We start from the raw sequence: 27,207 nt of genomic DNA, 5'->3' as shown, positions 1-27,207 counted from the left end.
GTTACTAATATCACCAATGACTCAAACACTCATTTGATTGTGAAGAACTTCTGGATCCTTAAATCCCATTTCCTTTCCAGTCCTTGGAGATGTGAAATGACAGGGATTCAGACTCAGTCTAGTACTCCTCACACATAAGCTCTCCTTCAGCCTTCTGGAATAAGGGCTGAGATATGGGAGGCGACTGAGATGGGGGCCAAGCAGGAAAAAAAAACAGGCAACTGTAGAAAGGAGACAGACATTGTATGTGCATGAACACCCATGCACACTTGTGCACGCCATTTGAAACTGAGCTCTACACAGCTGGTATTTAACCTCCCCAGCTCTGCTAAGGTGGCATAGAGCACAGAACACAGCAGCAACATGCATACAGAGAGCCAAGAGCTGCTTCCCCTGCACTGGAGATGTGGAGGTATGCTTCTGCTCAGCAGGACAGTATAGAGTGGGTGTACACAGATCACCCATTGCTTGTCTCCACTCAAAAGCAGTACAGGTTAAAATCACATGCACAAGGATGATGCTTCATCTGTAGGGTATCCCTGGACAGCCAACTTGGTACACCTCAGCCTGGCTCACAGGGTCCTGGAGCACACCTCCTTCAGGTATGCTCACTGCCCTTGCCTCCAACTGTGAGGCCAAGGGTGGAGACTGCAGAGTCCCTTTTACCTGGGACTATCACCCCTGCCCTAAATCACCCATCAATACGTTCTGATCCACCTCTTGAGGGGCACAGGTCCCAGGATGGCACCATTCTGCAGACCAGACTCCACAGAGCATCTAAAAATAGAGACATAGACAGAGACCTTGGGGAAACGAAGGTGACTCACTCCTTACTCAAGCCACACACTGTGGAGGGGCCAATAAGGGATTAAAAAGAACTCTCCACCAATTAAAGGTGAGTTAGACTTTGGGAGCTCTACCCTATTCTAAGACTGGCTGGATAAACACAGAAGTTCCTAAAGGAAAATTTAAGCAGAGACTCTTCATGGTTTTGCTTTCCTCACTTGATCTTTAAACAGCAAACTCCCAGACCTCTTAACAGGAAAACGGGAAAATTTCAGAAAGCTTTCTCTGATGACCCTCGGTTTTCACTTACCGTTTGTGACAGCCTCAGCCCTAAGGACTCTGTGATTCTGAGTCTTCAGGGGACACTCCTAAGAACCACTAAAACCCACCTTGTACATGCTGTCTGGGGTCCTCCCACCCACCGTTCTTTATCACTCCCCAGTCCCCTCTGAGAGATTGGGAATTGTCACCCTGGGACCTCACAGGTCCTGCAGCCAGCTCCTGCCATGTGTTATCCTGCCGGCTCACCTAGAGTTCTCCACATCTCAGCCCCAAAGGAGATCGCTCAGGAAAGCCCACAGGCTTCAACACAGTCTGCTCTGGATCAGTCAATGACCAGGAAACACAGCCTGCTTCCCAGCCACTTCCCCTTGGACTACATCAATGAAAACCCAAAACCAGTCCCTCTCTCAGCCCCTGCAGCCTTCAACTGTTTAAGCGGTAGAGTGGTCAGGGCTTAGAGGGACTGCCTGGGGTCCTCTTCCTTTCCTCAGGTATGCCTACATGGCATTAATAAAACACCGTGAAGGCACATGTGCACCAGCCCCCTGGACCCACCCCCCACCCCCATCTGTCTTCAAGGACCAGGACCAGAGGAGAAGAGGAGGGGGCAGCAGGATGGAATTGCCCCAGATCAATGGATATTTGAAACTCAAACACATGGCCCAGGACCTACCCTGCATGTGTTAATTACCACACATGTGCCCATAAAGGAGTCCGTTAAACGCAAGGGGCACAAAGAACAGAGAGAAGAGAGGACATTCCAGGGGATTAAGTCTAGAGTCTGAAGTTGTGACCCCTCCTCCCCTCCTTCAGCACGCGCATCTGGGGAAGATAACATGCCCCCCTCCCCCACTTCTTCCCTCGGGCCCCACACCTGTGAACCCGGACCCCCCAGTCTGGCCAAGCAGCAGTGACCTGCTGCTGCCTGCCCTCCCTCCCTCCCTCCCTCCCTCATGCTGCTATCTCTCTGGTCTTCCACCCCCAGCTCCCTGCACTCTGCCTTTCTCCTTCCAAGGCCTAATTCCTGGCTGGCGACCAGACTCCGGAGCGGTCGGTCTGCACAATACGTCTTTTCATTCCTTCCAGGCAGAGAGAACTGATCCTTCCCAGCCCATCAGTGGGGCATATTCAAGAAGGCAAGAGAGTTAGGGGAAGAGAGAAGCTGGGTCCCATCCCTGCCTTGCACCCACATCCCTCACACCCACAGACCTATAGCCACGCCTCCTTTCCAACCATACTCCTTGCACTCCCAGGGGCCAGGCCAACATCATTTGGCTGGCAAGCCCCAACTCTAGAGAGATGCCTTCTGGGAGAAGCCACATGTGGGCATGAGCTCAGACAAGGGGCCTTTGTGTGGCCCCACCTGCTGCCCTCCAGAGCACATTCCTCTCCTAAGTGAAGCTGAAAGAGGAACTCGGCAGGTCGACACAGGATATTACCAATGCCCTCTCACACTCTGTCCCCTTTCAAACTCTGGCTTCCCAGGCAGGTGTGACTTCAAGTGGCCTTTCCTACAGGTGGCCCCAAGCTTGCCTTCTCTCTATGCCTATGGCAGACAAAGAAAAGAGGATCCTGTACCTAAATTGATCCTCCAAGTGGAGGGAAAATGAGACCCCTGGGCAGAGTTCAGATCTCCGGGGGAGAGTGAGACCAAACACACACCACCCACCACTCGCCCCTGTCCTTTGCCTCCAGGGAACTCTGCCAGAGGAATAAGCCATCCATCACAGCAAGAAAGCAAAAAGCTGGGAGCTGACAGTAACTTCTCCCACTGGGGCAGTAATTCTCAACCCGTGGGGTGTGACCCCTTTGGGGGGGAGGTCACATATCAGATATCCTGTATATCAGATATTTACATTACTATTCATAACAAAATTACAGTTATGAAGCAGCAACAAAATAACTTTATGGTTGGGGGTCACCACGACAGGAGGGCCTGTATTAAAGGGTCGCACCTGTATTAGGAAGGTTGAGAGGCACTACTTTAGGGGGAGGCTTCATTCTTTGTATTACCCTGCAGGAGTCAGGCTCCTGAGCCCGCGTCCAGATCGGCTGGCTGACCTTGGTCTAAGAGGGGACAAATGGTGTTCACTGCTATCTACTGAAATCCCATCTGCAGTCCACCTGCCCTCTTCCAGCTGGCTCAATAGGAACCAGGGTGACCACGAGCTATCCAGCATTGTTACCCATTAGGTACAAGGCTACAGCAGCTCGGAGAACCCTTTGCTATCCAGAAAAGAATGCAAATCTCCCAGCCAGCCTTTCTGGACAGCATGCTTTATAAGCACCTTGCATGCTCCCCCCCCCCCCCATTCCTTCTGATGGGAAGGATCAGTTTTGATGGGTGGTCAGTTATACATGACTGTCAACAGTTTTTCTCTGCCAAGAGGTCCTCAGAAGCAAGCTGAGGCTCCTGAAGCTCCTCATCCCACCGTGAGCAGAATGAAAGCAGATCCTCTTCCCAAACCCTCCAGGCACATGCCACCGACAGCCCTGGTGACTTCAGGCCTCTACAGAGGACACCCCTGCCCTCACCTCCACTTTCCTGTCATAGCAGTCCTGGTTGCGTCCTCAGCTCTGGGAAGGACCTGGAAAGGTATCTGCTCCCTTCTTCCCACCTTCCTTCTTCAGGGGAAGAGAAGTCACCCACCTGCGGGCCCACTCTTTCGGACAGTGGTGATACCACCTTCCACTGAGGACCATATCTCAGGAAAACAGCTTCTCTGATCCTCCACTTTCATCCTCAGTGTGGTGGCAGAAGCCAGTGGCTGCCCCGGTCTCCATGTGGCTGTGTGTGTGTGGCCCACAGTGAACTTTACGCTGATTCACAGTACCCTCCCCACCGGGGACTCTTATGAGCATGTAGTTTCCAGAGCCAAGGTGAGATGGGAAGCCTCAGATTCAGCCTGAGGTAGAGGGAAGCTCGGCCACACCTGTGCATGTGACAAAATGGCTAGCTAGCTGCTTTCCAGGTCATTGTGTGTGCTGTCCCAGGAGGTAGCAGTTGTGTGCCCTAGGTCTCGGACTGTCTTCCAAGCCGGAAAGGGTAGGCAGCATACTGCAGGGACCAGCGCTGCATGCCAGGGTCCACTAAACAGTCCTCAGACAAATATCAGCTATGTAAAATAGGAGAAGCAGACTGGAAAAAAATGTAGGTCTTTTGTTAAAAGGAGGGGGCAAAATTGTCATTAGAAGTTTAAAATAGAGAACGTTACCCTCTCTACCACAGTCTCTGTCTGTCTGTCTGTCTCTTGACTTGTAATAGTAGTGTTTAATCTGCTGTTTAATGTTGTTCTAGGTTTAAACAAAAGAATCAAAACCTTCAGCTTGCTATGGAAGCCAAATGATAAGTATCACACAAACCATGTGACGCTTTGAGGGTGACAAGGCCTGGCAGCAGACACTCATGGGGCATGTCTCTCCTCCACCCCTGTGTACACGCCACCGCCCTCTTGGTATCAAAACAACATGGCTGAGAATTTCAGGGCCACGGCACTGGCTGCATACCATGACGTCAGCCTGGCCTTCAAGAAGGGACTCTAGACACACTAGAACACACTCTCAAGGAAAATGGCAGGGGAGGACACTCAAATGAGTCTACAAACAGGGAGGGCCAAGGGTAGACGTGAGTACCCTACCTTGATCCTCCTCTTCGAGCAAACACTAGACATGTTGGTAGTTGGTCAACTGAACTTCCCAGAGAGCAGAGACAGATCCATGGGGCTCACATAAGGGTCCCTACCCAACTCTGTGCCCTACATTTTTGCTCCTTCCTCAGAAACAATGACAGCTGGGTCATCACCACTGTCTGGGCCATCCTTCCATCTAGTGCTTCAGGAAACTGGAAACATGAAGCATGCTTAGTCTTCACCCCAGGCTCCCTCTCTCTCAGCTAAGAACCCCTGCTCAAACTAGCTTTCAAAGCAAACGTTCAGATGCAGCATAAAACTCCACTCACCTTTTCTTCCTGAATTACCCTGGCTCAAAGGCTTGTCGGTGACTGCACCTTGGGCAAGAGAGACAGAAGCACAACATTCAGATCGTACTGTGGTTGGTTTCCGTCAAACACTTGGCGGAGCCTGATGTTATAAGTACATGGTCATGTATATATGTATTGTATACACACCGGGGATATTATATACAAAGTTGGTGTGCACATGCATGTCGAGTGGGGTTTGTTTAACATCAATGTCACTGATAACCCAGACTGTTTTGAGATGAACTATGATTTCCAGGTTCCCTGGAACCAATCTTGACCGGGTTTTTATAAAACTCCACATCCATGTAACTCAAACATTCTGATATTTGTCCCCCACTCATACACCCCTGCACGCCCCCTCTTCTCACCAGCTCCATGCTCTGACCCATATCCAGTCACCAGGGCCAACTGAAAAGAAACCCCCTCTTACTGAAAACGCAATGATTGACATCCCTTGCTGGTCAGGGCAGGAAATCGGTGATTTTCCGTCTGCGTTAAGTAGAAAATTGTTGGCCCAATTGTACTGAATGGGCCAAACAGTCTGAGGCATGGAAACAATTTTCTAGACACAGCCTGTTCTTCAAGGAGGGGGCAACCTGCATGCTGGCCAAACATTTGCCCTATCTCTTCTGGGATGCCACATGAACCCATCATCTAGATCTGGCTCTGTGGCACCTGCCTTCTCCTTAAAGCCTAATGCCACATGTGCAGGGAAAACCTACTCCATAGAAAGCCCTCTGTGGAGATCCTGCCCACAAGAGAAAACTTTCCTAACCCACATTATACTCCTTCTCTATACACTAGTTCTCTCAGGATTCTGTTATCTTACCCTGCAGGGGGGCTTGTGTCTAATGCATTTGTTTGTTTTAAATGAAGTGTTCCAGGTCATTTGCAAGGAGGGCCAAGTCCTGCCCCTCCTCACCCTAACCCAATTAAGGTTTCCAGTTTCTGTGTAAACCACAAATAAAGTAAACTTCCCTTTTGGCCTGTAAGTTTTGATCCCTAACATACATTCTTACATACATTCTTATGACCCATGCCACTTACTTTCCTTTTTAAACAGAAGGGCCAGTTTTGTTTTTGTTTTTTGTTTTTTTTTTTAAAGGGGGAACAAATTTTATTTTACAAATTTAAAAACCAGGGAAAAGTTAACATAGACTGAAGACCTTTGGAAGCAGGCTTTAGCATAACATTTTATTTTTCGCTTGCACTAAAAAGTGGGACTAAGTAAAAATGCAATAGAATAAAAAAAATAGACACAGTGGATGGGTTGAGACTGGCTGTTCTGAGGGAGACCTTAAGGGAGTTACTAATGAGGGGGAAACACAGGGCTTGTGTGAATCCATACCCCACAATCCCACAAAACTGACCTGATGGCAAACTCTGTAAGCCTACAAAGTTGGGAGCAGAAAAACACGATCTTTGCTATGGATAAAAACCCAATGGATCTTTATCAAACTTGTCTAATTATCAGAAAAGCTTCATACAAACAAAGGATTTCAGGTCCATTCCAGATCTAGCACCGACTAGTCAGAATATTGAAGGAGAAGCTTTGACACTTAGAGTCCTTTTAATCTCCCAGGCACTACAGATGACCAGGCAGACATATGGGTCACTGTTAAAACAGCCTTCGGTTGCTGTTCGTTACAATACTCAAGGATGGCAAAGATGTGGAAGAGAAGCTAATACTCTCCATGCCGGTGTCCGTGACAGACATCACTAATCGATCATTGAAGCCTTTGGTGTTGAACCCTCATGCAACTTTAAAATCAATACCAATAATGCACTTCAAGACCCACTACAGGCAGCAAACAACAACAAAATCCTAGATGTATGCCATCTCACCTCTAAGGGACTGTATGTAACCAATGCTTAGGAATAGATCATGGACCAGAAACATAAACTCAAAAATAAATAAACATACACATACGCAGTCACTGATGGACACTCTTCATCAAGCTGACTATGGAGCAAGTGTAGAGTGGAACCCATCTGATCTGGAAAAGGGTTCCTTTAGCACACCACCCTTTAAAAGTTTGCCCAACCAGCAAGTCTCTCTCCAACCCTTTTCATTCCTCCCACCCTTTCCTACGGTACCTGAACATACAGGAGTTTTATTCTGCACAGAAGAGCCACTGATGGGCTTCCCATCTGGGGTGACACACCAGCAGTACCCCGTGTAAGTATGGCACTGCACCTGTTCAGAGAAGTGGACAAGGAGTAGAATCGTAAGTCTCGGGTCACATTCAGTCATCCCTCGTCCCTTTTCCAGGCATCTGGACATCAGAAAATCTCCCTCCACTCCCACTCCCACATCTGTCCCAGAATGTCTCTCACAGGTAGAACAGTCAGGTGAACATCTGAGAGCCTATGGGGAAAGGCCCACTGTGGTTACCCTGTGATGTATTACTCCAATACCTGTACTTTTCCCCCAGAGCTGGCATATGCTCCCATCCAACTGTAAAACAGTCTGAGCTGCGAACTAATTCAGCAACTATCTGTGGAAATGTCACCACTAGGGATTGACAGGACCCTTCTTGAACAAGTAAAGAGAAATGCTAAGTTTTTCTCATAAGCAACATAGTGACATAAGTCACATAAGCCTGCCTGGTGAGAACGCAGCTCTCCTGAGACAAGGCCAGAGCCTCCTTGGGCCTGCAGGATCTTCTGCTAGAAGTCCAGCTGTACCCCAGGGTGGTCTTCAAGCCTGCAGGATCAGAGCTGGCTGTCTAGGAATGGTTAATTAAAGTGAGGCTTTCTTTTAGTCTTCCAGATAGCTTTCTTTCTCTTCCAATAGCTGTTACCTTACCCACCTTCTCCCATCCTACCCACTGCCCTCTTCCCATCTGTTTTCTCTGCAGAATTACTAAACACCTATCAAGACAGATTGCCTTGTGTAAAACTCTTCAATGGTTCACTTTTGGACTCAAGATAAAGATTAAACTAATTTCCATGATACTTAAAGGTCCCCAACAATCTGTCCCTGCCCATCCTCCTGGTGTCATTTTTACACCCAAGGCTCCACAAACACCCTCCACTTTGGCCACAGGGGGCCCTTTGATGTTCCCAAATGCAGCCTCACTTCTCTTGGTTCTGAGCCTTTGTTGGCCCCAACCATTCGGTTTATCCACAAACCATCTCAGGCCACCTATTCCCAACCTTCTCCTAATCCTTCTGCTCCCCTTCATGATACACCTTCTCCTCAAAGCCAGTCTCAGTTTCTCCAAACCCTTCCCCAAATTCAGAACCCTTCCCACAGCAAGCTAGAGAGCTTGAGCCGTTGTTGATCGGGCAGGTCCATCTTGCCATTCTAGATTATAACTTCAAGGACGGCGAAGTAATTATTTCAGAGTCCCCAGAATCTAGTATGATGTTGACATCTATTGCAGGTGACTGACGGGTTGAATGAAAGCATGGATTCTCGTATTTCCTCCATTCTTGGCCTCCCATCGACTCTAAAGTGCAACATTCATTTAAAAAGCCACACCGCATTAAGTGTATATCTCAATGACAAGATGTGGTGCCAATGGCAAAGATATTAGAGTGTGAAAAAAAAATGTGCCTCTTGGGATCAAGGACATACTGGAATTGAGGCCAGGCAGTAACTGCATACAAATTGAGCAGAGAGGTGTAGAAAGAGACAGTGAAAAGAGCAATCTGGCAGCCTGGGTGGGAGCCAGAAGTTGTCACGAAGGCAAAAAAGGCTGTGGAAAGTATTGTACGCCTGTGTGGGTATCAAACACCGTCATTCCCCCCCAAGGCAAGTTGTTTCACCCTGAGTCTGTCCATCGATATCAGGGTAGAATAAAACAGTCTCTTGTTCCTACCAGTAACATGGTTGCTGTCAAATGGAGCACTGGCTCACATCTCTGCAGGGACACGAGCCACACTCTGCTCCTTCTTCACCTTCTAACACAGTGACACCCAAGATGCTCACCCACCATCAACATCCCAGGCTTGGCAGCACTGCTTCCCAATGCCGTTAATGATGGAATAGAAAGAAATCAAGACAGGCCAGGGATTGAATCCTAGTCTAGCCAGTTACAGACAAGGCGCATTACTAGTTCTTTGAACCTCCTCTATCTAACGTGGATAATAACTGTCTAAGCTGGAGGGCCCTGGTGAGGTAGTCTTACACCTGGCATGTGGTGAAGGCTGGTATGGAGTGGTCACAGCAGTGATTTTGTTCTCGGTTATACCAACGCCACCTGCCAGGTGTCTCCCCACAGGCCAGACCTCCTCTAGTAACCTCTACAGGTGTGGGCGGAAAGCGCCTCTGGAAACTTGGCTTCACTTGCAGATCACATAAGCCCTGCAGGGGATGCTTCCTAGAGCTCATTCCTATCCAGAGGCAGCATTTAAATGGGCCTAATGGGATCTGGTTGGCTGCTTTCTCCACTTTGGCCAATAGTCACCTCTGGGGAACTGTCCCAAGGGCTGAGTTGCCAAGCTGACTCACTCCTAAACCCTGGAAGCCCACTGCTGAGGCTCTCACATAAGGACTGTGCACCAGACAACATCGAAGGCTGTGCCCCAGGCCGGATGCTGCAGGGACAGCATGGTCGAGCACGCTGCAGAGAAGCAAACTTTTGAGAGCCTCTTTCCCGGGGTATACACAGAGTTCTGCCTAAGGTTACCAGGGCAGAACGGAACACATGAATAAAGGCAAAGCCCAGAGCTTTGTTTCAGGGGACACAATCTGACCTCGGGGGCCCAAGGGTCCACGGGCCACATTCTCACTCAGTATGTCCATTGTCCCCCTGTGTGCACATGGGCACAGCCAGCCAGTCCCCTAGCCAGGCCCACAGAACCAAACACAACTCCTTTCTCCCCAGGGTCCTCAGCTTTTTCTTCCAACCACACGACAAGGAAAAGACACCAAGAAAAAAAAAAACCAAAAACCAAAATCTTCATGCTGGGAGCTGCTTCCAAATTCCATAAAACTGAAGCCAAATGAGGAATTGCTGCCCCGTTCCTTTGAGGCCTTGGGCATGCCTGACCCACCCGGCTGTGTTAAAAGGAAGAGGCAGTAGGAGGGAGCAGAAGAGAGCACAGGGACTCTAGTGGGGTCTCAGATTGTGGGAATTGTTGGGGTGGCTAAGCAAGAACTCTTTGCTAAAGGAACCCTAAGGAGATCACCCACGATTCAAACTGAGAGATTATAAGTTGCCTAGGATTGTTTTTTTAATGATGTTTGCAGAAAAGAAGCTACAGGGAGGCAGCCTGCAGCTATTCCATCTGTCTCAGCCTCAGATAACAGCTGCACTTATTTTAAAAGTGGGGGACAACAGTAATAACGCCCATCTTGGTTGTTGGGAGAGCTAATGAGGTAATATGAATAAAGCACGGATATCAGCAGGTAAAGACCAGGGGAACTTAGCTGTTGCTAGAGAATTTCTCTCCAGCTCCCACCACCAAGTCCCGCCAGTCTCAGAGCCCACTTATAAAATAAACACACAGACTCTTACATTATTTAAACTGCTTGGCCATTAGCTCAGGCCTGTTATTGTCTAGCTCTTACTCTTATATTTAGCCCATTTCTATTAAACTTTACTTTGCCACATGGCTCATGGCTTACTGGTACTTTACATCTTCCTTGTCCTGATGGCGGCTGGCAGTGTCCCTCTCTCAGCCTTCCACTTCCCAGAATTCTTTTCCTTGTCCCGCCTATACTTCCTGCCTAGCCAATGGCCAATCAGTGATTTATTTACTGACCAATCAGCAACACACTTGACATACAGACCATCCCACAGCACTTCCCCTTTTCTTTTCTTAAAAAGGAAGGTTTTAACTTTAACATAGTAAAATTACATATAACAAAACAATTATCAAGCAAGAATTACAGTTACAATATTAAAGAAGAGATCCTATCTATCTTATATTTGTAAGTTTAAGGTTTTATATCTAACTTATCTTTTATTATAACTAAGGAAAATTGTAAGTATCTAGTCTTTAACCACATCAAAGACCTCAGAAGGATATATTACTACCTGAGAAATGGAGAAGGATATAAGCAACTCTTAGGAGTCTTGTAGGGTAGACAGAGACAGCTGGCAGCCTGGACAGTCATTCAAAGTTCTCTTGTAAGGTTGGGGCATCTGTCTTCAGCCCACAGGCCTAGAGTCTCTTATTCATTTTTCTCTGTGTCCTGTAGAATGTCTGGCAGTTTTCTCTGCAAAGCAGGAACCTGAAGGACCATTTTGTCAAGCAAAGTTCAGTGGTCACCTTTGTATGGGTCCTGCATGTCCAGTTGATCAGGCAGTCCAGGCAAGAACAGTTTCTTGCCCAAATGGCTATTTTTGTCAAGGTGAAGATAAACTCCGTATGGAGTGTCTTCGATGCCCATCCTCCTCTCTGAAGTAAATCGGTGCTGTCAGGAGCAGACATGTCTCACTGTCCAAAAAGTCTAAACTTTTAAAACATTTTAAATGCCATATTCTGTAGGTCTTTGAAGTGTTTGAAGACTACCTATCTATCTGAAATATATCTATGTATACCTAGAAGACTTAACTAACATGGCTACAAATATTATCATAGATGACTAACTATTAATCTATTTTTTAATTATCCATTACAATTTTAAATGAGTTACATAAACATAATACCTCAAACAAGAATAGAAATATATATACAGTATAACAAAATTAAGTTTAAATTTGTATCAATAAACTAAAATCTGTAGCAATGTAAAACATTTTAAACAAGTTGTTACTCTTTAAAAGTAGGTTCATTAATCTACCCTTTCATCCTATCATATCTAAACTATCCCCTTTTTTTCTTTAGAAAGAGATTGTATTTATAATCAACCTGCTTTAAATAAAAATATTGGTTTTTGTCTGTCCCACACCAGAGGGCTCTTCTGATTTGGGACATAAGAATCTCTTAACCATTTTTTTTTTTTTTTTTTTGAGCAATATGTCTGGGTTTAGAGGGGGAGTGAGCCAATTCCATCTCTAAAGCCAGCTTGGTATATTTGGGAATTTGGGCGTAGCTTCTCTTACTACTTCCTGCTGGAGGGGGGCGCTGTATCTTCTGGAGACAGAAAGAAAATTTTAGGATCATGGAGTAGTCCGTGAGGCTGTATATCTGAACCAGTTGACTTGAAACCATTCTGGATGTTGAATCATCTGGGCCATGGTGTCATTGGAGACCTTTCAGGGGGTCTTGGCTGGTCAAACCTGATGTATCTTAATCTGGAACAAATCCATAGTCTCTGGCTTTCTGTGGAAACAAGAGCAGAGACTCTTTTCCAAAGCAACATATCCTTATATCCAAATTTTGAAGTCAAGGTACCTTTAAAATATACATTTTGGCATAACTCAACAGCTTTTACAATCAAATGTTTTTCTGCAGTTACGAATATCAAAGAGAACATAATCCAGATTCTCTGTGTGGTAGTCATCTTTACGTGGCTTATTTTTTTATATTAGCTTGAGCCTATTCCTTTTAAACTGCAGCCTTCTAAGCCTGAAACAGCGCAGTGGCTGCTGGCTCCGCCCACTTCAGCTTCCCAACATGGCGGCGGTCCGCTTTCCGCCAGCTCTGGGAGCCATAACTCTCAGAAATAGTGGGTCTACATTTTTACCAAAGTAGCGTGTAGCCCAGAAACCTCTTTTTTTGTTTTGTACTAGCAAAGGCTAAATTCACCACATAGCTTAATGTGTTACTTGCAGAGGCCTCATTCCTACCATACTGCAGGTCGAGAGTGCACACTAGGAACCCGCCAGTAGCTCAAACCGGCAGCTGCCGCTCATTTGAGAGAGACAATTAGGAAGCTGTTTTTAGTTCCGTTTTAGAATCTTTTTTCTAAGTTTTTAGGTGGAAACTCTTGCCACCACGTTGGACGCCATTTGTTGCTGGAGAATTTCTCTCCAGCTCCCGCCACCAAGTCCCACCAGTCTCAGAGCCCACTTATAAAATAAACACACAGACTCTTACATTATTTAAACTGCTTGGCCATTAGCTCAGGCCTGTTATTGTCTAGCTCTTACTCTTATATTTAGCCCATTTCTATTAATCTTTACTTTGCCACATGGCTCATGGCTTACTGGTACCTTACATCTTCCTTGTCCTGATGGCGGCTGGCAGTGTCCCTCTCTCAGCCTTCCACTTCCCAGAATTCTTTTCCTTGTCCCGCCTATACTTCCTGCCTAGCCAATGGCCAATCAGTGATTTATTTACTGACCAATCAGCAACACACTTGACATACAGACCATCCCACAGCACTTAGCTGTTTCAGGCTGCGTGGTTAAAGAGCTTCCCATGTAAGCAGCAAACGTGGAAACCAGAGTCCTGAGCCCCAACACTCATGTCCACAGTGGAGAGGGCAGCCCGCTGTATTCCAAGCACTCTGAAAGCAGACCACCCAGGGAATTCCAGAGCAAACCGGCTAGCTAGACTAGTTGTATCAGTGAACTCTGGATTCAAGTGAGAGACTCTGATTCAGGGAATAAAATGGAGAAGTGACCAAAGAAGACTCCCAACATCAACGTCAAATCTACACACACACACACACACACAGGCACGCACACACGCACGCATGCACGCACGCACACAAACAGGCATACATGTTGCGCACATAGACATGAAAAGACAAAAACACTTAGCTGTTTATTCCTATGTTTAATGTATATATGCAAACTACCTGTTCATTTTAAAAGGCCAGAACCAAAATGATGAGAACCAAAGAACACACTCTGACCAGCCTGTGGAAAATGAAGGGTCTGAAATCAGCCAAGTTTGAGAAAGTTTGGGCGGAGAAGGAAGTTTATTTTATATAGAAATAGTTGTTGTGACGCATTCAGTCACTCTCTTGGTGAGTCCTTGATAGGAGAATTATTTACGCAAATTTTTCAATATTTAGTAACAGCCCAGGAAATTAGAATCCTGGTCCAGAGAAACACAGCTCCTGGCAGAGAAGCAGTCAGATACAAGTTCTATGGAACCGATGAGTTAGCTGGACACAATCAGAGCCCAGAGTGTGCCTGGTTGTTAGCTCCCCTCGCAAATGTATCATTTAACTTAGTAACTAACACTCTCTGTTTCTTGAGAATCTCTAATTGACCAAGGCCTGGCCTTTAACGAATTATATGCCCAGGCCAAGAGGAACTGACAAAGCAAGTGGCCATTTCTAATATCTTGTCATTTGTCAAAACTCAGGGCTGTCCCAGCCCCACAAGTAGATAAAAGTCAGGAAAATGGCCCCCATCCCTCTCTAGAGCATCCTGCAGAGGCTGAAGGGTCAACTGGAGGGTCCTCCCTTGGAGACAGTGCACAGCATCCGAAAGAAGGATAGTTTCTGCTTCTGCTGCCACGGTCCTGTTGGATATAACCGGTGACCCTCCAGCTACTTTAAAACACCGTGCTCCTAGATGAGTAAGTTTCATCTCTGACTCATATGCTTTAATATCATTGGCAAAAAGTCCTTTTACACAAACGGGCCAGGGGTATAATGCAGTTCAACCTCCATCCAAATTAAGACAAATCTGAAATTATTTTAAGCCTGCTAATCATCAACATTAGTCCAACTCCTGACCACCCAGTGAGAATGGGGGAGGCCAGCATTTCCAGCAAAGGTAAATGAGTGACCGGTGGGTAGAGAAAACACCAGCTCATGGGGACAAGTGGGAGGAGAGTGTGGAGAGAAAATAGAGAGGCAGATGGCAACCATCACCCACGGGCGCCGAGCCTCAAATGAAAAATACCACCTTCTACTTTGACAATAGCTCCTCAGTCCCGAGTGGTCTCTGCATTACCTCATTTGGGCCTCAAAGTTACTCTCTTTGGAAAGTCCTTCATGGGAGAATTATTTATGTAAATTTTGTAACTAGTTAGTAACAGCCCAGGAAATTAGAATCCTGATATCCCAGTCTTCATAACATTTCAGAAACCACAGAACTGGAAAAACCTTAGAGTTCACCAATCTAACCCAAACATTTAACAAGTGAGGATACAGAGAGGCTCAAAGATAAAGGTGTGTGGTGCCCATCCCTACTCCAATCTAGGGCGAGAAGGATAAAGGAGGTGTTTACGGATGGTGATGTCTGAGGGAACCTGAGTCTTTTTGCCTTCTTCTTTGGGAAGGGTGGCAGACAGGGACGATTATTCTCACATGGAGGATGGCTGGACAGGAGCATTTCTCTCCAGTACAGATGAGAGGGATTATGGAGGTTGGGTAACACTTTGGGGCTTCCATGATGTCTAAGTTAGGGTTACTGTTGCTGTGATGAAACACTATGACCAAAAGCAACTTGGGGAGGAAAGGGTTTATTTGGTTTACATATCCCACGCCACAGTCCATGAGGGAAGCCAAGGGAAGACTCAAACTAGGTAGGAACCTGGAGGCAGGAGCTGACGCAGTGGCCATGGAGGAGCACTGCTTACTGGCTTGCTCCTCGTGGCTTGCTTAGGTAGCTTTCTTATAGAACCCAGGACCACATGCCCAAGGTTGACACTATCCACAACAGACTGTGCCCTCGCCTATCAATCACTATTTGAGAAAATACTCTGTAGGCCTGCCTATGGCCCAACCTTACGGAGATGTTTTCTAGTTGAGGCACCTTCTTCTCAGATAGCTTGTGTCAAGTTGACATAAAACTAGCCAACACACATACCCACTGGCCACCAGCCCTTTCTTTGGAACCTTCTCAGGAGGGTAGGGCCTCACCATCCAGAGGAGCCTTAGTTGTTGGTCTTCCTGCCCTGTTTCCTAACACACCCACATCCCTGGGAAACCTGTACCTACTCCCTCTGGGAGCATGCCCACTTTCTTCTGCCTCCAGCAAAAACAGGAGATCGCTGCCAGCGCCTGTCCTCCTGCCTTGCGGGGAGGGTGATGAACATGGCTACTGTGGAATGTGAATAAGAACTGTCAGAGACAAAGGTACTCTCTGGTCAAGTGACTTGTGAAATATTGAGATTAACTGAGTCAGGAGACTTTGCCACTGTACAGTTCCTCCTAGTCTTAGCTTGGTGGATAACTCTTCTGTACGAGGAAGATCATGTTTGTAGCGATTCCTAAGTGTCTTAACCCATGGGCTGCCCCTCTCATCTTTGTGGCACCAGAGTTCTTAGCAACCTGCTCTGCATTAGTAGCAGCCAGAGCAGTGTGATGAGCCATGGGCCTTGGCTTTATGCCTTTGCTTTGCCCAAATCCTACTTTCGTACACTCTGGATATTAGGTTATCATTGGGTTCTCATCTTGTGATGATGTGATTGCTGTGGTGGATACAGGTGTCTTCTACTAAGAAATAGTTGAACTGAATACAAAAAGTGTGTGCAAATTTCCCAACTCACTTTTGACAGTGGAAATATGACTGCTTTTCCTTTTAATTGTTGGTCCAAATCGCTTAACACTTTACCCTCTGAGCTCCACCTAGCAAACAAGGCACCACCCAGTAGGTTGCCAAGAAGGCAAAAGCTGCCCACCCACCCCCACCCCCATATAGCAGGACCTATAAAGCACCTAGCACAGAGTCAGTGTTGGGGATGTGCTCGGCTCATGTCGATTTGGTCCTTTTCCCTCCCCTTTGATGAGAAAGATGTAAACTACAGCCTCAAAGCACAGCTATTCCTTGGCTGTAGACATTGTCCCTGACTTTATGCCAAACCCAGGGAGGATTATCTGTTGGGGAAGGAGGAATTTCCCTTTCAGAGTATTTACCTCATCCACCAGAATTTAAGAGAAGCAGCAGAGAGGATGATTCTTAACTTCAAATCCTTCCAAATATGGGAGTCATTGTTGACCACATGTTTGTGAGTTGATGATATGTCAAGGCTGCCTGCATGACATAAGTTAGAGCCCCCGCTGACCCCCAAGTTTCTGAAATCCTGTGTCTAGTTTGGGGGTGGGGTGATTTATCAGAAGGGCCATGGCAGATGGGATTCAGAAGTAAAAGACATGAGAAAAGAGACATAAATGCCTACAGCATGGAAATGGATGATGGAATTAAGGACTTTTTCCAGCGCAAACAGGAGTATTTGTTGACTAAGGTCACAAGATATAATAGTGCCCATCTTCAAATATCTCTGTGGAAAGTGGGATTTCTTTGGATTCTGTAAGTCCCATAGACAGAAGTGGAGTTGTGTACCAGAAATCATAGACAGAGAGCTCCCAAATCAATACAAAGAGGCTTGCCTGTGAAGGCCACTCCACTTGAGAGCAGCTCAACGCACATTACGAGTTTTGTCACTGAGGGAATAAAAATTCCTGCAGCAGGTGTCAATCAAGCAGAAGATAGATTGCTGCTTGACTATAAACAGAATGGAGCCATAAGGTGGGGATGGAGAGAGAGAAAGAAGACAACACAGACACCTCTGTGGTCTCCTTTATCTGAAAAGATCCAGAATTCTTGCTGCTTAGAAAGGGTGTAGATTTATAACCGACACTTGGTTGAAGCTGTTGGGACTGCTCTTCTTGTTCCACAATGAAGAATCTTTCCAGGTGCGTTTTCCAGAAAGTGTGAACACATCTCTCCTGCCCACATACAGAAACATTTTCTAAAACAGTGCACTGGGAGTTCAGGGACCCAAGAAACTTCACATTTCCTAGTCTGGCTCCTCTGTGTGGTGCCAGAATGGTCCACATTTTGTAAATAGCCAATATATACCTTTTACTCGTTTAAATTCTGCTGCATTTAGCAGGGAAATATCAAAAATGTTTGCACATTTCCAAAATAACCAAGAAGAAAGTCTCTCATGTGTAGGGGCTTTGTTCAGGCCCAGAAGTGAACCATCTGGCTGGTGATAGGTCAAAGGTGAGCTGCAAAAGTGAGAGCTCTTTCATTATCCTCATGGCTGACTTGACTTTCAATTAAACTTTCCCGCCTTCCCACTTGGTGCCTGTTTTTCTGACCTTTCTCTACTTTAACACGGAAAAAATTCTAGTCCCTTCCATTTTGCAAGTTTACCCGATCCGGAGGGTCGTCTGTCTTGGCATATTATATGAGCTCACAGTAAAGTGGAAACATCCCTAAATGTATGTGTGTGAGAGACGATGGCGTTACCTAGAACTCTCTTGAGTGAGTGCTGACTGTGGGCCTACTCTGTGTGTATCTAGCCGCCTCACCGAACGTTAGCTGCTATCTCACAAAGTCCTAAGAACTGAAGTCAAACTCCTCTGACGTCACCAGTTTAACCCCCTTTCTCAGCCCCTGATGATAGCTCCGTATCCCTGTGGGATGTGCATGGGGTCTCTGTCTGCCGATGTCCCAGGATGAGAAGTTAAGGTCTTTTGTGTCTGTCTCTCTGTCTATGCGTTTCTCAACCTGCAAAAAGTTCTCCTCTATTTTGAGTCAGAATATTCATATATATGGATATAAGTGCATATACATTAGAGAGAGAGAGAGAGAGAGAGAGAGAGAGAGAGAGAGAGAGAGAGAGATCTCACCTCTGGGTCACCTCTAGGGCTATACCAAAGGCTATTGTCATTTACAGACAAAGATGTGACAATGTCTCTCGTACATCCCTTCGTCCATCTCTTTTCCTCTTACTCTTGGTTCGTCTCGCCTCTCTACTACACATCTCTGGTTTCAATGAGTATCCCTCACATGACATGATTCTGTGGCTTTTCCTCCCTGGGTTGTGCTCTTGAGTGTGCCCTAGTTTGGCAACATCGTGGAGGTAGTGTGGAGTTGTGCTTGGAGTCAGGCCACTTCAGTGGGAGTACTGACCGACTCTGCCACTTGCAGGCTGTATGACCCTAAGCAAACTACATGGCTTCTCCGAGTGTCAGGTTCCACGTCTCTAAGCAGGACTGTAAGAGCATCTGCCCCGTAGGTTGTAGTGAGGATGGAATAAGTTACTGTGTTAGGTATATAACACAGTCTGGCACAGTGTAACTGCAATCTAAGAAAATGGTACTATCACTGATGATGGTTGCTGCTGTCTGAAAAAGAAATAAAAGTAGAGAGTGACTAAGGACTCCCATCACAGAGCCTCTGCCCCCCTACAGGCACGGGGAAGGCTAGAGAAGCAGCTTCCACCTTCTCTTGCTCCCAAGCCCAGCCCCCAGCCCCTACAGAAGAGCAGCCGAAGATACCTCCCAGAGCTACCTACTTTTGCTTACACAATAGACAAGTGATAGAAAAGAACTCCCCAGTAACTCTGGGGAGCTCTGATGCCAGACAGAGAGCACCCAACCCCTGCCTGCTTGCTAATCTGAAAGAGGATGCATCACAGCTATCTAGTGGGTGATCAGCCAGGTTTGACGAGGAGGACAGGGCAGAGGCTGGAGCAGGCAGGCAGGTCCCACAGAACAAAGTGGACACAGTGCTCCAGCACAATGCATGCTCCATCTCCCTGGGCTCTCTCTCTGCATAACCCTGTTCATAATCCCTTGTTCAGGTAACAAGGGATGCCAGTTCTCTACTGAAAAGATGAGTGCTGTGGGATGGTCTGTATGTAAAGTGTGTTGCTGATTGGTCAATAAATAAATCACTGATTGGCCAGTGGCCAGGCAGGAAGTATAGGCGGGACAAGGAGGAGAATAAAGCTGGGAAGTGAAAGGCTGAGTCAGAGACACTGCCAGCCGCCACGATGACAAACAGCATGTGAAGATGCTGGTAAGCCACGAGCCACGTGGCAAGGTATAGATTAATAGAAATGGATTAATTTAAGCTGTAAGAAAAGTTAGCAAGAAGCCTGCCATGGCCATACAGTTTGTAACCAATATAAGTCTCTGTGTTTACTTGGTCGGGTCTGAGCGGCTGTGGGACTGGCAGGTGACAGAGATTTGTCCTGACTGTGGGCCAGGCAGGAAAACTCAAGCTACAGATGAGGGTGGTGGTTTCTACCCCGTGTGGAAGATTGGGCAAACCCTTGTTACACAAGAACAGATCAGGCACTGTTCCCATCACCACTTACAAATGTTAATGTAGTGCCCCCAAAGGTATGTAACTTAGATGGCTTTCCCTCTACAAGCTATGTGCCACCTAGACTTCATACATGAAGATGAAAGATAGACTGCCTTCAGAAAGCTGGCTGCTGGCTGCTTCTCGGGAAAGCCCCACCTTCTGCAAATTCCCAGATCTCCATGGACTAATGAACTTAGTGAGAAGAGTAAATGCCAGTGTAGGGAGAGGGGTCGCCACAAGCCCCATGCTCTACCTGAACAGGCTGCAATATCTCTGTCTCAGTTAGTTTCTATTGCTGTGATGAAATGCCAAGACCAAAATCAACTTATAACTCCCAGGTCCCATTCCACCACTGAGGAAAGTCAGGGTAAAAACTCAAGGCAGGAACCTAGAGTCAGGGACCCAAGCACACGCCACAGAGGAGTAATGCTTACTGGACTGCACTCCTGCTTGCCCAGCCTGCTTTCTTACAGCTCATAGAACTACCAGCTCAGGGGTTGCACAGCCTGCTAGGAAGCTGGACCCTCCCATATCAAGCACCAGTCAAGAAAATGAACCACAGACTTGTCCACAGAATAATGTGTAGGGACATTTTCTCATTGACATCCCTCTTCCCAAATGACACTAGCTTGTGTCAGGTTAACATTAAACTAGCCAGAACAATGTCCCTCAAAGGCACCAAGGCTCACTGTAACCAAAACACTTTCTAATTTAAATAGAAATTTCTGCTAGTAGACTCAAAGAAGAAATAATTAGCTTAATAAGACTGAGATCTGTTAAAAGGTATCACAAGTCTCAAGGTTGGTGTCTCCTGCCCTAATCTGCCTCTCTCTCTCTCTCTCTCTCTCTCTCTCTCTCTCTCTCTCTCTCTCCCTCTCTCTCTCTTCCCAGATGCTTCCCTTCTCTGGAAATACTAACCCAAGAACACTGGTATTGCTGAAGGATCTTGGACCACAGCATAGGCTCCAAGTTTCAGAGCATCCCCCATCCTAGATGTACAGGCCTGGGGTGAGGAGTTGGCATCAATCCTACACATGGTGCAGAACACTCATCTCACCCTCACTTGCAAAGGAAGGAGAATGTTTCAAAGGTCACTACAGCTGGCACAACACTAAACACGAAGATCAACGAAACAGAAGCCGGAAGCCAGAAACAAGGCCTCGCATTTCTGGTCAACTGATTTTTGGCAAGGACCACAAAGATAACTGAAGAGAGAATAACGGTCTTTTCACCAAGTGATCCTGAGGTTAGTGAACACACTTATGCAGAATAGTGAGGCTGGATCCCACCTCCCACACACAAACTTAGAAGAGATCAGAGACCTAGATGTAAGAGCCAAGGTCATAAAACTCGTAGAGGACAACAGAAGAGTAAATCTTTGGATTAGGAAATGGCTTCAAAGTTATCCCAACAAAAGCATAAGCAGAAGAGGAAAAAAAGGAGGAAAGAAGGAAGGAAGGAGGAAAGGGAAGAAAGGAGGGAGGGAGGAAGGAAGGAAGTCGGTTAATTAAACTTATGTATTACACATAGAGTGTATAAATAACTCTTACAACTCAGCACTAAAAAGACAACTGGACTGAGAAATGGGGAAAGGAATTGAACAGACATTATATATATATATATATAAAACTGAGGAGACTCAGCACTAGTGACTAGGGGAAATCAAGAGCATAATAAGACACCAAGTCATAAGGGAGAGTGAGGGCGTCAAGTGCAGGCCAAGAAGTGGAGAAGTGGAGCTCCTCATGTGTTGGTGCTGGGATGTGAAACAGTTTGGCCACCACAGAAAAAGCCCTGGTGATTCTTCAACAGCATGAACAAGAGGAAGTGAAGGACCCAACAATTCTATTTTTAGGTATGTACTAGGATTGCTAAAAGCACATGTCACATAAACAGGCATGCCAATGTACACAACTGTGTTATTTATAACCTCCCAAAAGTCAAAATTCTTCAAATGTTCGTGTGCTGCTGAATGAATAAAGAAAATGGAGTACAGTCACATGATCAACTATTACCAGATAATAAAAAGGAATGAAGACCCAACTCATGCTACAACATGAATGGACCCTAAAGACAATGTACTGGCTGCAAGAAACCATTCACAAAAGACCAAGCATTATATGAATTGTCCAAAATATGCTAATCATAGGAATCTAAGGTAAATTAGTAGCTGTCAAGGGCTGAGGAGAGGGCTCTTGCAGAGAGTGGCTGTCAATGGGCACAGGATTTCTTCTTGGGTGATGAAGATGTTCTGGCACTAGATGGTGGCAATTGTTGTGGAACCCTTGAATGCACTAAAAATCACTCAGTTGTGTGTTTCAAAGAGAAAGTTTTATGGTGTGCAAATTGTATCTCAATGGAGAATTTCCTTAAAGAAAAATAATAGGAAATGAGACTACAGATCACCTCGCCAACCTCTAGACTAGCCCAACTCTCTTAAGTTACAACTCATCAATTTGAGAGCTTAAGTGGGGGGACAACTAACATTTGTTTAGCAGCAACTATGATATACATATGTATACATTATTTGTGTATAATATTTGGTTTCTTAGAACAAAAGCAATACAACAAAAAATACACTTAAAACAAGTTGTAGGAGGCCTTAACCATAAATGTTCATATTAAAACCATTACAATTTGCTTACTGAACATTTAACCAAAAAGAAAAGCAACACTAGGCCCACTTACCATTCATACCATCTAGAAATAAAGGATAGATTTGAATTTTTTTAGCAGTGGGAGGGAAGGAAGGAGGGAGAGTGAGTGAGAGAGAGACAGAGAGACAGAGACAGAGAGACAGACTCAAAGAGCTAGCTTACAGACACACTCTGTTCTCACCATGCAGCTACTGCATTGCTACACATGATCCAAGGAGAAATCCTCAAGGTTCCTCTTTGCAAGATCTCAGCACATCAGGGTAAAAAAAAAAAAAACAAAAAACCATTGCCTCCAGACTCTTAGGATCTAAAGAGTAGATAAATCAGGGATGGAGAGATGACTCAGCCATTAAGATCACTTGTTCTTTCCAAGAGCTCAGATTTGGTTCCCAGAACCCAAATGACTGCTTTTATCCAGCCAGAACCTTGGTCTCAAAGGATCCAACACTCTCTTTTGACCTTTAAGGGTACCAGGCATGCATGTGATGCATACACATACATGAGAACAAAATATTCATACACATCTTTTAAAAATTAAGATTAGACAAACCCTGTCCACAAGGAGGCTAATCACTCCAGACTGCCAGTGTTTAATCAACCCAGGTAAATAAAGGCTCACAGTGCATGTGATGGACTGATTCCTCCAATAGGCTCTAAGAATCTGAAAGACAGGAGAGCACATGGTAAAGTGAAATGCTCCTGGAATGAACTGGTCCTGCAACAGGTCTCTAGGAAGAATGCTGTGTGCAATGGGAGTGGCCGAGGGTGCTAACAAGGAAGGAAACCTCTAGGTCCTCAAGTGTTGTATCTGCTGATGTTTTAAGAAATCACAAGGGAACCTGCTGTCTGTCAAAAAGCCACATGATTTTCCCTTTGGATTTTCATCTTCAGAACAGAGCAACCACTGAGAAGAAAGCATAACTCCTGGGACGTCTGTTTTCAGAACAAAGTCAATATACGCACTTACTTAGCTTATATATGCGCCAATGGGAGGAGCAGTAGTTAGAATGAGTGGAAAATGAGGAAAGTAGTCTCTGGAACTTATCAAGGAAAATTGTTCCTGGAACAAGGAGCTCAAAGGCGAGAAATATAACACATCACTTCACCTAGAAGCAGCATAATGCAAGGTTTTCGTTGATTATATTATTATTACATAGAAATGTAATCAACACAAAAATTAAACGGCTTTGCAACTATACCTGATAATTGCTACTAACCGCCACATTCCTGCTGAATATTTATGGGAAGCAATTGGGGATGCTCGTGTTAAATGGCTTAAAGAGCAAATGTTCTGGACTGGGGGTGTGTGTGGCTCAACTGGTGGAGTTCTTGCCTAACATGTCTACATCCTAAGTCTGATCTCCAGGACCTCATAAAATGGGTGTGATGGAAAATGCCTGTAATCCCAGCACACCACTCCTGATGTGGATGCAAGAGGTTCAGCAGTGCCAGGCCATCCATTCAATGTCATCCTCAGGGACATTGCCAGTTCCAGGTCCAGCCTGGGCTACATAAGATCCTGACTCAAAAAACAAACAAACAGAGAAATAAACCAACAACAACAGCAAAACAAACAGACCCAGAACTACCAGAAGGAATTTTCCCGCCACAACGGAACTGCACAGAACACACAGGCTACAAAGACCAGCCGCCCCCATCCTCTCACTCACACACAGCACTGAGAAGGGCCTGGCACCTTCACCTTGCAGCTCCTTACACTGAGCAACAACCTGCTCAATAAGTCTTCCTATTTCTTTACTTTTCTATAATTTAACCTCCACTCTTGCATAAGTGTCTCATGATGCTTTTGTTTCTGTCTGCTCGTCGTTCGGTCAGGTTTTAGGACTGCTGAGTATGTTTCTCCACCCAGGCTACCACAAAATACTCTTTACTGTGCATTCATCCATATCTCTTAGACTTCCCCTCTTTTCTCGACATCTCATCTTCTTTTCTTGTATCTTTATGTCCTCCTCATTTTACTTCTTAATATAACCTCGCATAGCTCTAGCAAACTCTAAAATGGAGACCCTAACCATACCCCAACTTTCTCCTCCTAGCTACTTTACTCACCTTATTCTTTTCTCAAAGTTGATCCAACACTTAATCCCTAGTCTCACTTATCCATCCCAACCCCAATCTCATTAACTAAAAACCCAACACTACTCCATGCTATCCTTAGTTGTTTATCCTACAACAGGATAAACAAATGTTGGCTACTACAACATTTGCAGAGAGGTAATATCCAGTTACTATGGTTGCTCTCAGTTACTATTCTATCTAGGGAACAACATAGAGTTCACAGCAGGCACCTTGAGCTCTTGAACTCAGGAAATTATTTTCTGAGCTACATTATCAATTCTACCAAATCCAAGTCCCAATTGAACATTGCAAATACTTCAGCTTAAAGGATATAGCTGATTTAAGCCAGGCGGTGGTGGCGCACGCCTTTAATCTCAGCACTCAGGAGGCAGAGGCAGGTGGATCTCTGTGAGTTTGAGGCCAGCCTGGGCTACAGAGTGAGTTCCAGGACAGGCACAAAGCTACACAGAGAAATCCTGTCTCAAAGAACAAAAAAAAAAACAAACAAACAAACAAAAAGAATATAGCTGATTTAAAAAAAAAAAAACCATACGGTGAAATACCCCCAAATGTGTAAATCCCAACACAATAACATAAGAGACACAAAAAATGCCAAAGAAGCACAACTCTTCCAAAAACTACTAACCCTATAGTGATTGCATATAGTAAGAGTGAGGTGAATGAAATCCCGGGCAAAGAACTCAAAATAATGACTATCAGCAGAGAAATCAAAGGGGAAATAAGCTCGTAATCAAGAACACAAGCAAAATTTGCCAGAGTGAGGAAAGAGATGTCCCTCCAGATATGGGAGGCATTTAAGACGCCAAACAGGGAAGACTAGAAAAGACCTTCCCCTCATTAGATTATAATTAAAACACTAAATACACAGAACAAAGAATGCAGTGAGAGAGAACGCCAAGGGACACAGAAGGAGGCCGTGGGAACAGCTCCAGATTACTCAGCTGAAACTGTAAAGGACAGAAGCGCTTGGAGTGATGTGTTTCAAGTTCTGAAAGACAACAGCCAGCCCAGCTTACTATACCCAGCAAAGTTATCTGTCATAATTGAAGAAAAATTAAAAGTTTTCCATGATTAAAAAAATAGATTAAAGGAATTAATGACACTCAGATAGCTTTACATAAAATACTTGACTCTTAAAAGAGTGGAGAGAAAAACAAATCCATTCATGAGGCCACAGGAAAGAAGAAGCCACACTAGAATAATAGCTAAGCAAGGGACAAATAGGTAAAAAACAAACACTGTAAAACAAAACAAAACAAAAACTTGCAAAATTGATAAAATGACAAAAAAAATAATGCACACTATTATGTAATAATACTGAATATTAATAGTCTGAATCCCCCATCAAGACACCCAGACTAGTAGATGGGATTTAAAAAAAATGAAAATTATCTACTTGCTGTCTCCAAGAAATGGATCCTACCACAAAAGACAGATAATACGTTAGGGAGAAAGAATAGAAAAAGATATTTCAAGTAAATGGCCTTAGGAAACAGGTAGGTGTTATTGTTCTATTTGAAAAAAAAAATGGGCTTTAAAAAGAAAATGTCACTTCACACTGATTAAGGGGACCTCCATCAAGAGGGCATTGCAATTCTAAACACTGTGTCCAGAACACAGTATACCCAGTTTCATAAAACAAATACTATTACATGTAGTCACAAATTAATCCAAGCACAGTAGCAGTGGGTGACTTCAATACCCCAACTCTCTCCAATTGGCAGGTCTTCTCAACAATAACAAAAGAGAAATATATTAATTAAATGACATCATAGATTAAATGGACTTGCAGACATCTATAGAACATTCCATTTGAACACTAGAGATTACACACTTTTCTTGGCAGCCCATGGAACTTGCTCTAAAATAGATCACAAAGCAAGACTTACTAACAAGCACAACCCTAGAGCCTACACAAATTCACAGAAACTAAACAACACCCTGTTGAATGAGGAATGGGTCTTTGAAGAAATCCAGAGGAAAATATTTAAATTCCTAGAATCAAATGAAAATGAATCCACAATATACCAAAGTCTATGGGACACAATACAAACAACCCATGAGGGAAGTTCAAAGCTCTAAGAGCCTACATTAAGAAATCAGGCATTGGATAAGGCCACTCAGTCCTTAGGCATACATAAAGACCCTCTTTATACCTAGAGGAGCAGTTCTCAACCTGTGGGTCATGACCCCCACAAGGGTCGCATATCACATATTCTGCATATCATATATTTACATTACAATTCATAGCGGTAGTAAAATTACAGTTATAAAGTAGCAACAAAATAATTTTGTGGCCTGGGAGTCACCACAACATGAGGAACTGTATTCAAGGGTCACAGCATTAGGGAGGGTGAGAACCACTGGATAAGGGGAAGAAAGACCTTAAGGGACTAGAGATAACATAGCATAGGGGATACAAATGGAGAAAGGAAAGGAAAAGGAAAAAGGGTTTAAGCATGAGCCCTAAGAACGTTTGAGAAAGCCAATCAGAAACCTTCTATTTTATAAGCTTTATACGTACAATCATATATATCTAATATATTAATTA

The 27,207-nt window shown here is 45.1% G+C and overlaps 1 protein-coding gene across 1 annotated transcript in view; it reads right to left on the bottom strand.

Annotated features, from left to right (window-relative positions):
* The window catches only part of Smoc1 (SPARC related modular calcium binding 1), a 166,212-nt gene that overhangs the window by 46,048 nt on the left and 92,957 nt on the right, over positions 1-27,207 (bottom strand). Inside the window, exons 4-5 of the mRNA XM_059279074.1 lie at positions 7,145-7,244; positions 5,027-5,074 (exon numbers count right to left, since the gene is read on the bottom strand). Of these exons, the coding sequence (XP_059135057.1) occupies positions 5,027-5,074; positions 7,145-7,244 (148 nt within the window). The remainder of the gene's footprint in view (positions 1-5,026; positions 5,075-7,144; positions 7,245-27,207) is intronic.

The sequence above is a fragment of the Peromyscus eremicus genome, chromosome 14, assembly GCF_949786415.1.
Source record: "Peromyscus eremicus chromosome 14, PerEre_H2_v1, whole genome shotgun sequence".
Lineage (NCBI taxonomy): Eukaryota > Metazoa > Chordata > Mammalia > Rodentia > Cricetidae > Peromyscus > Peromyscus eremicus.
Note: the sequence above shows the minus strand (reverse complement) of the source record. Positions and strands in the feature narration are given on the sequence as shown.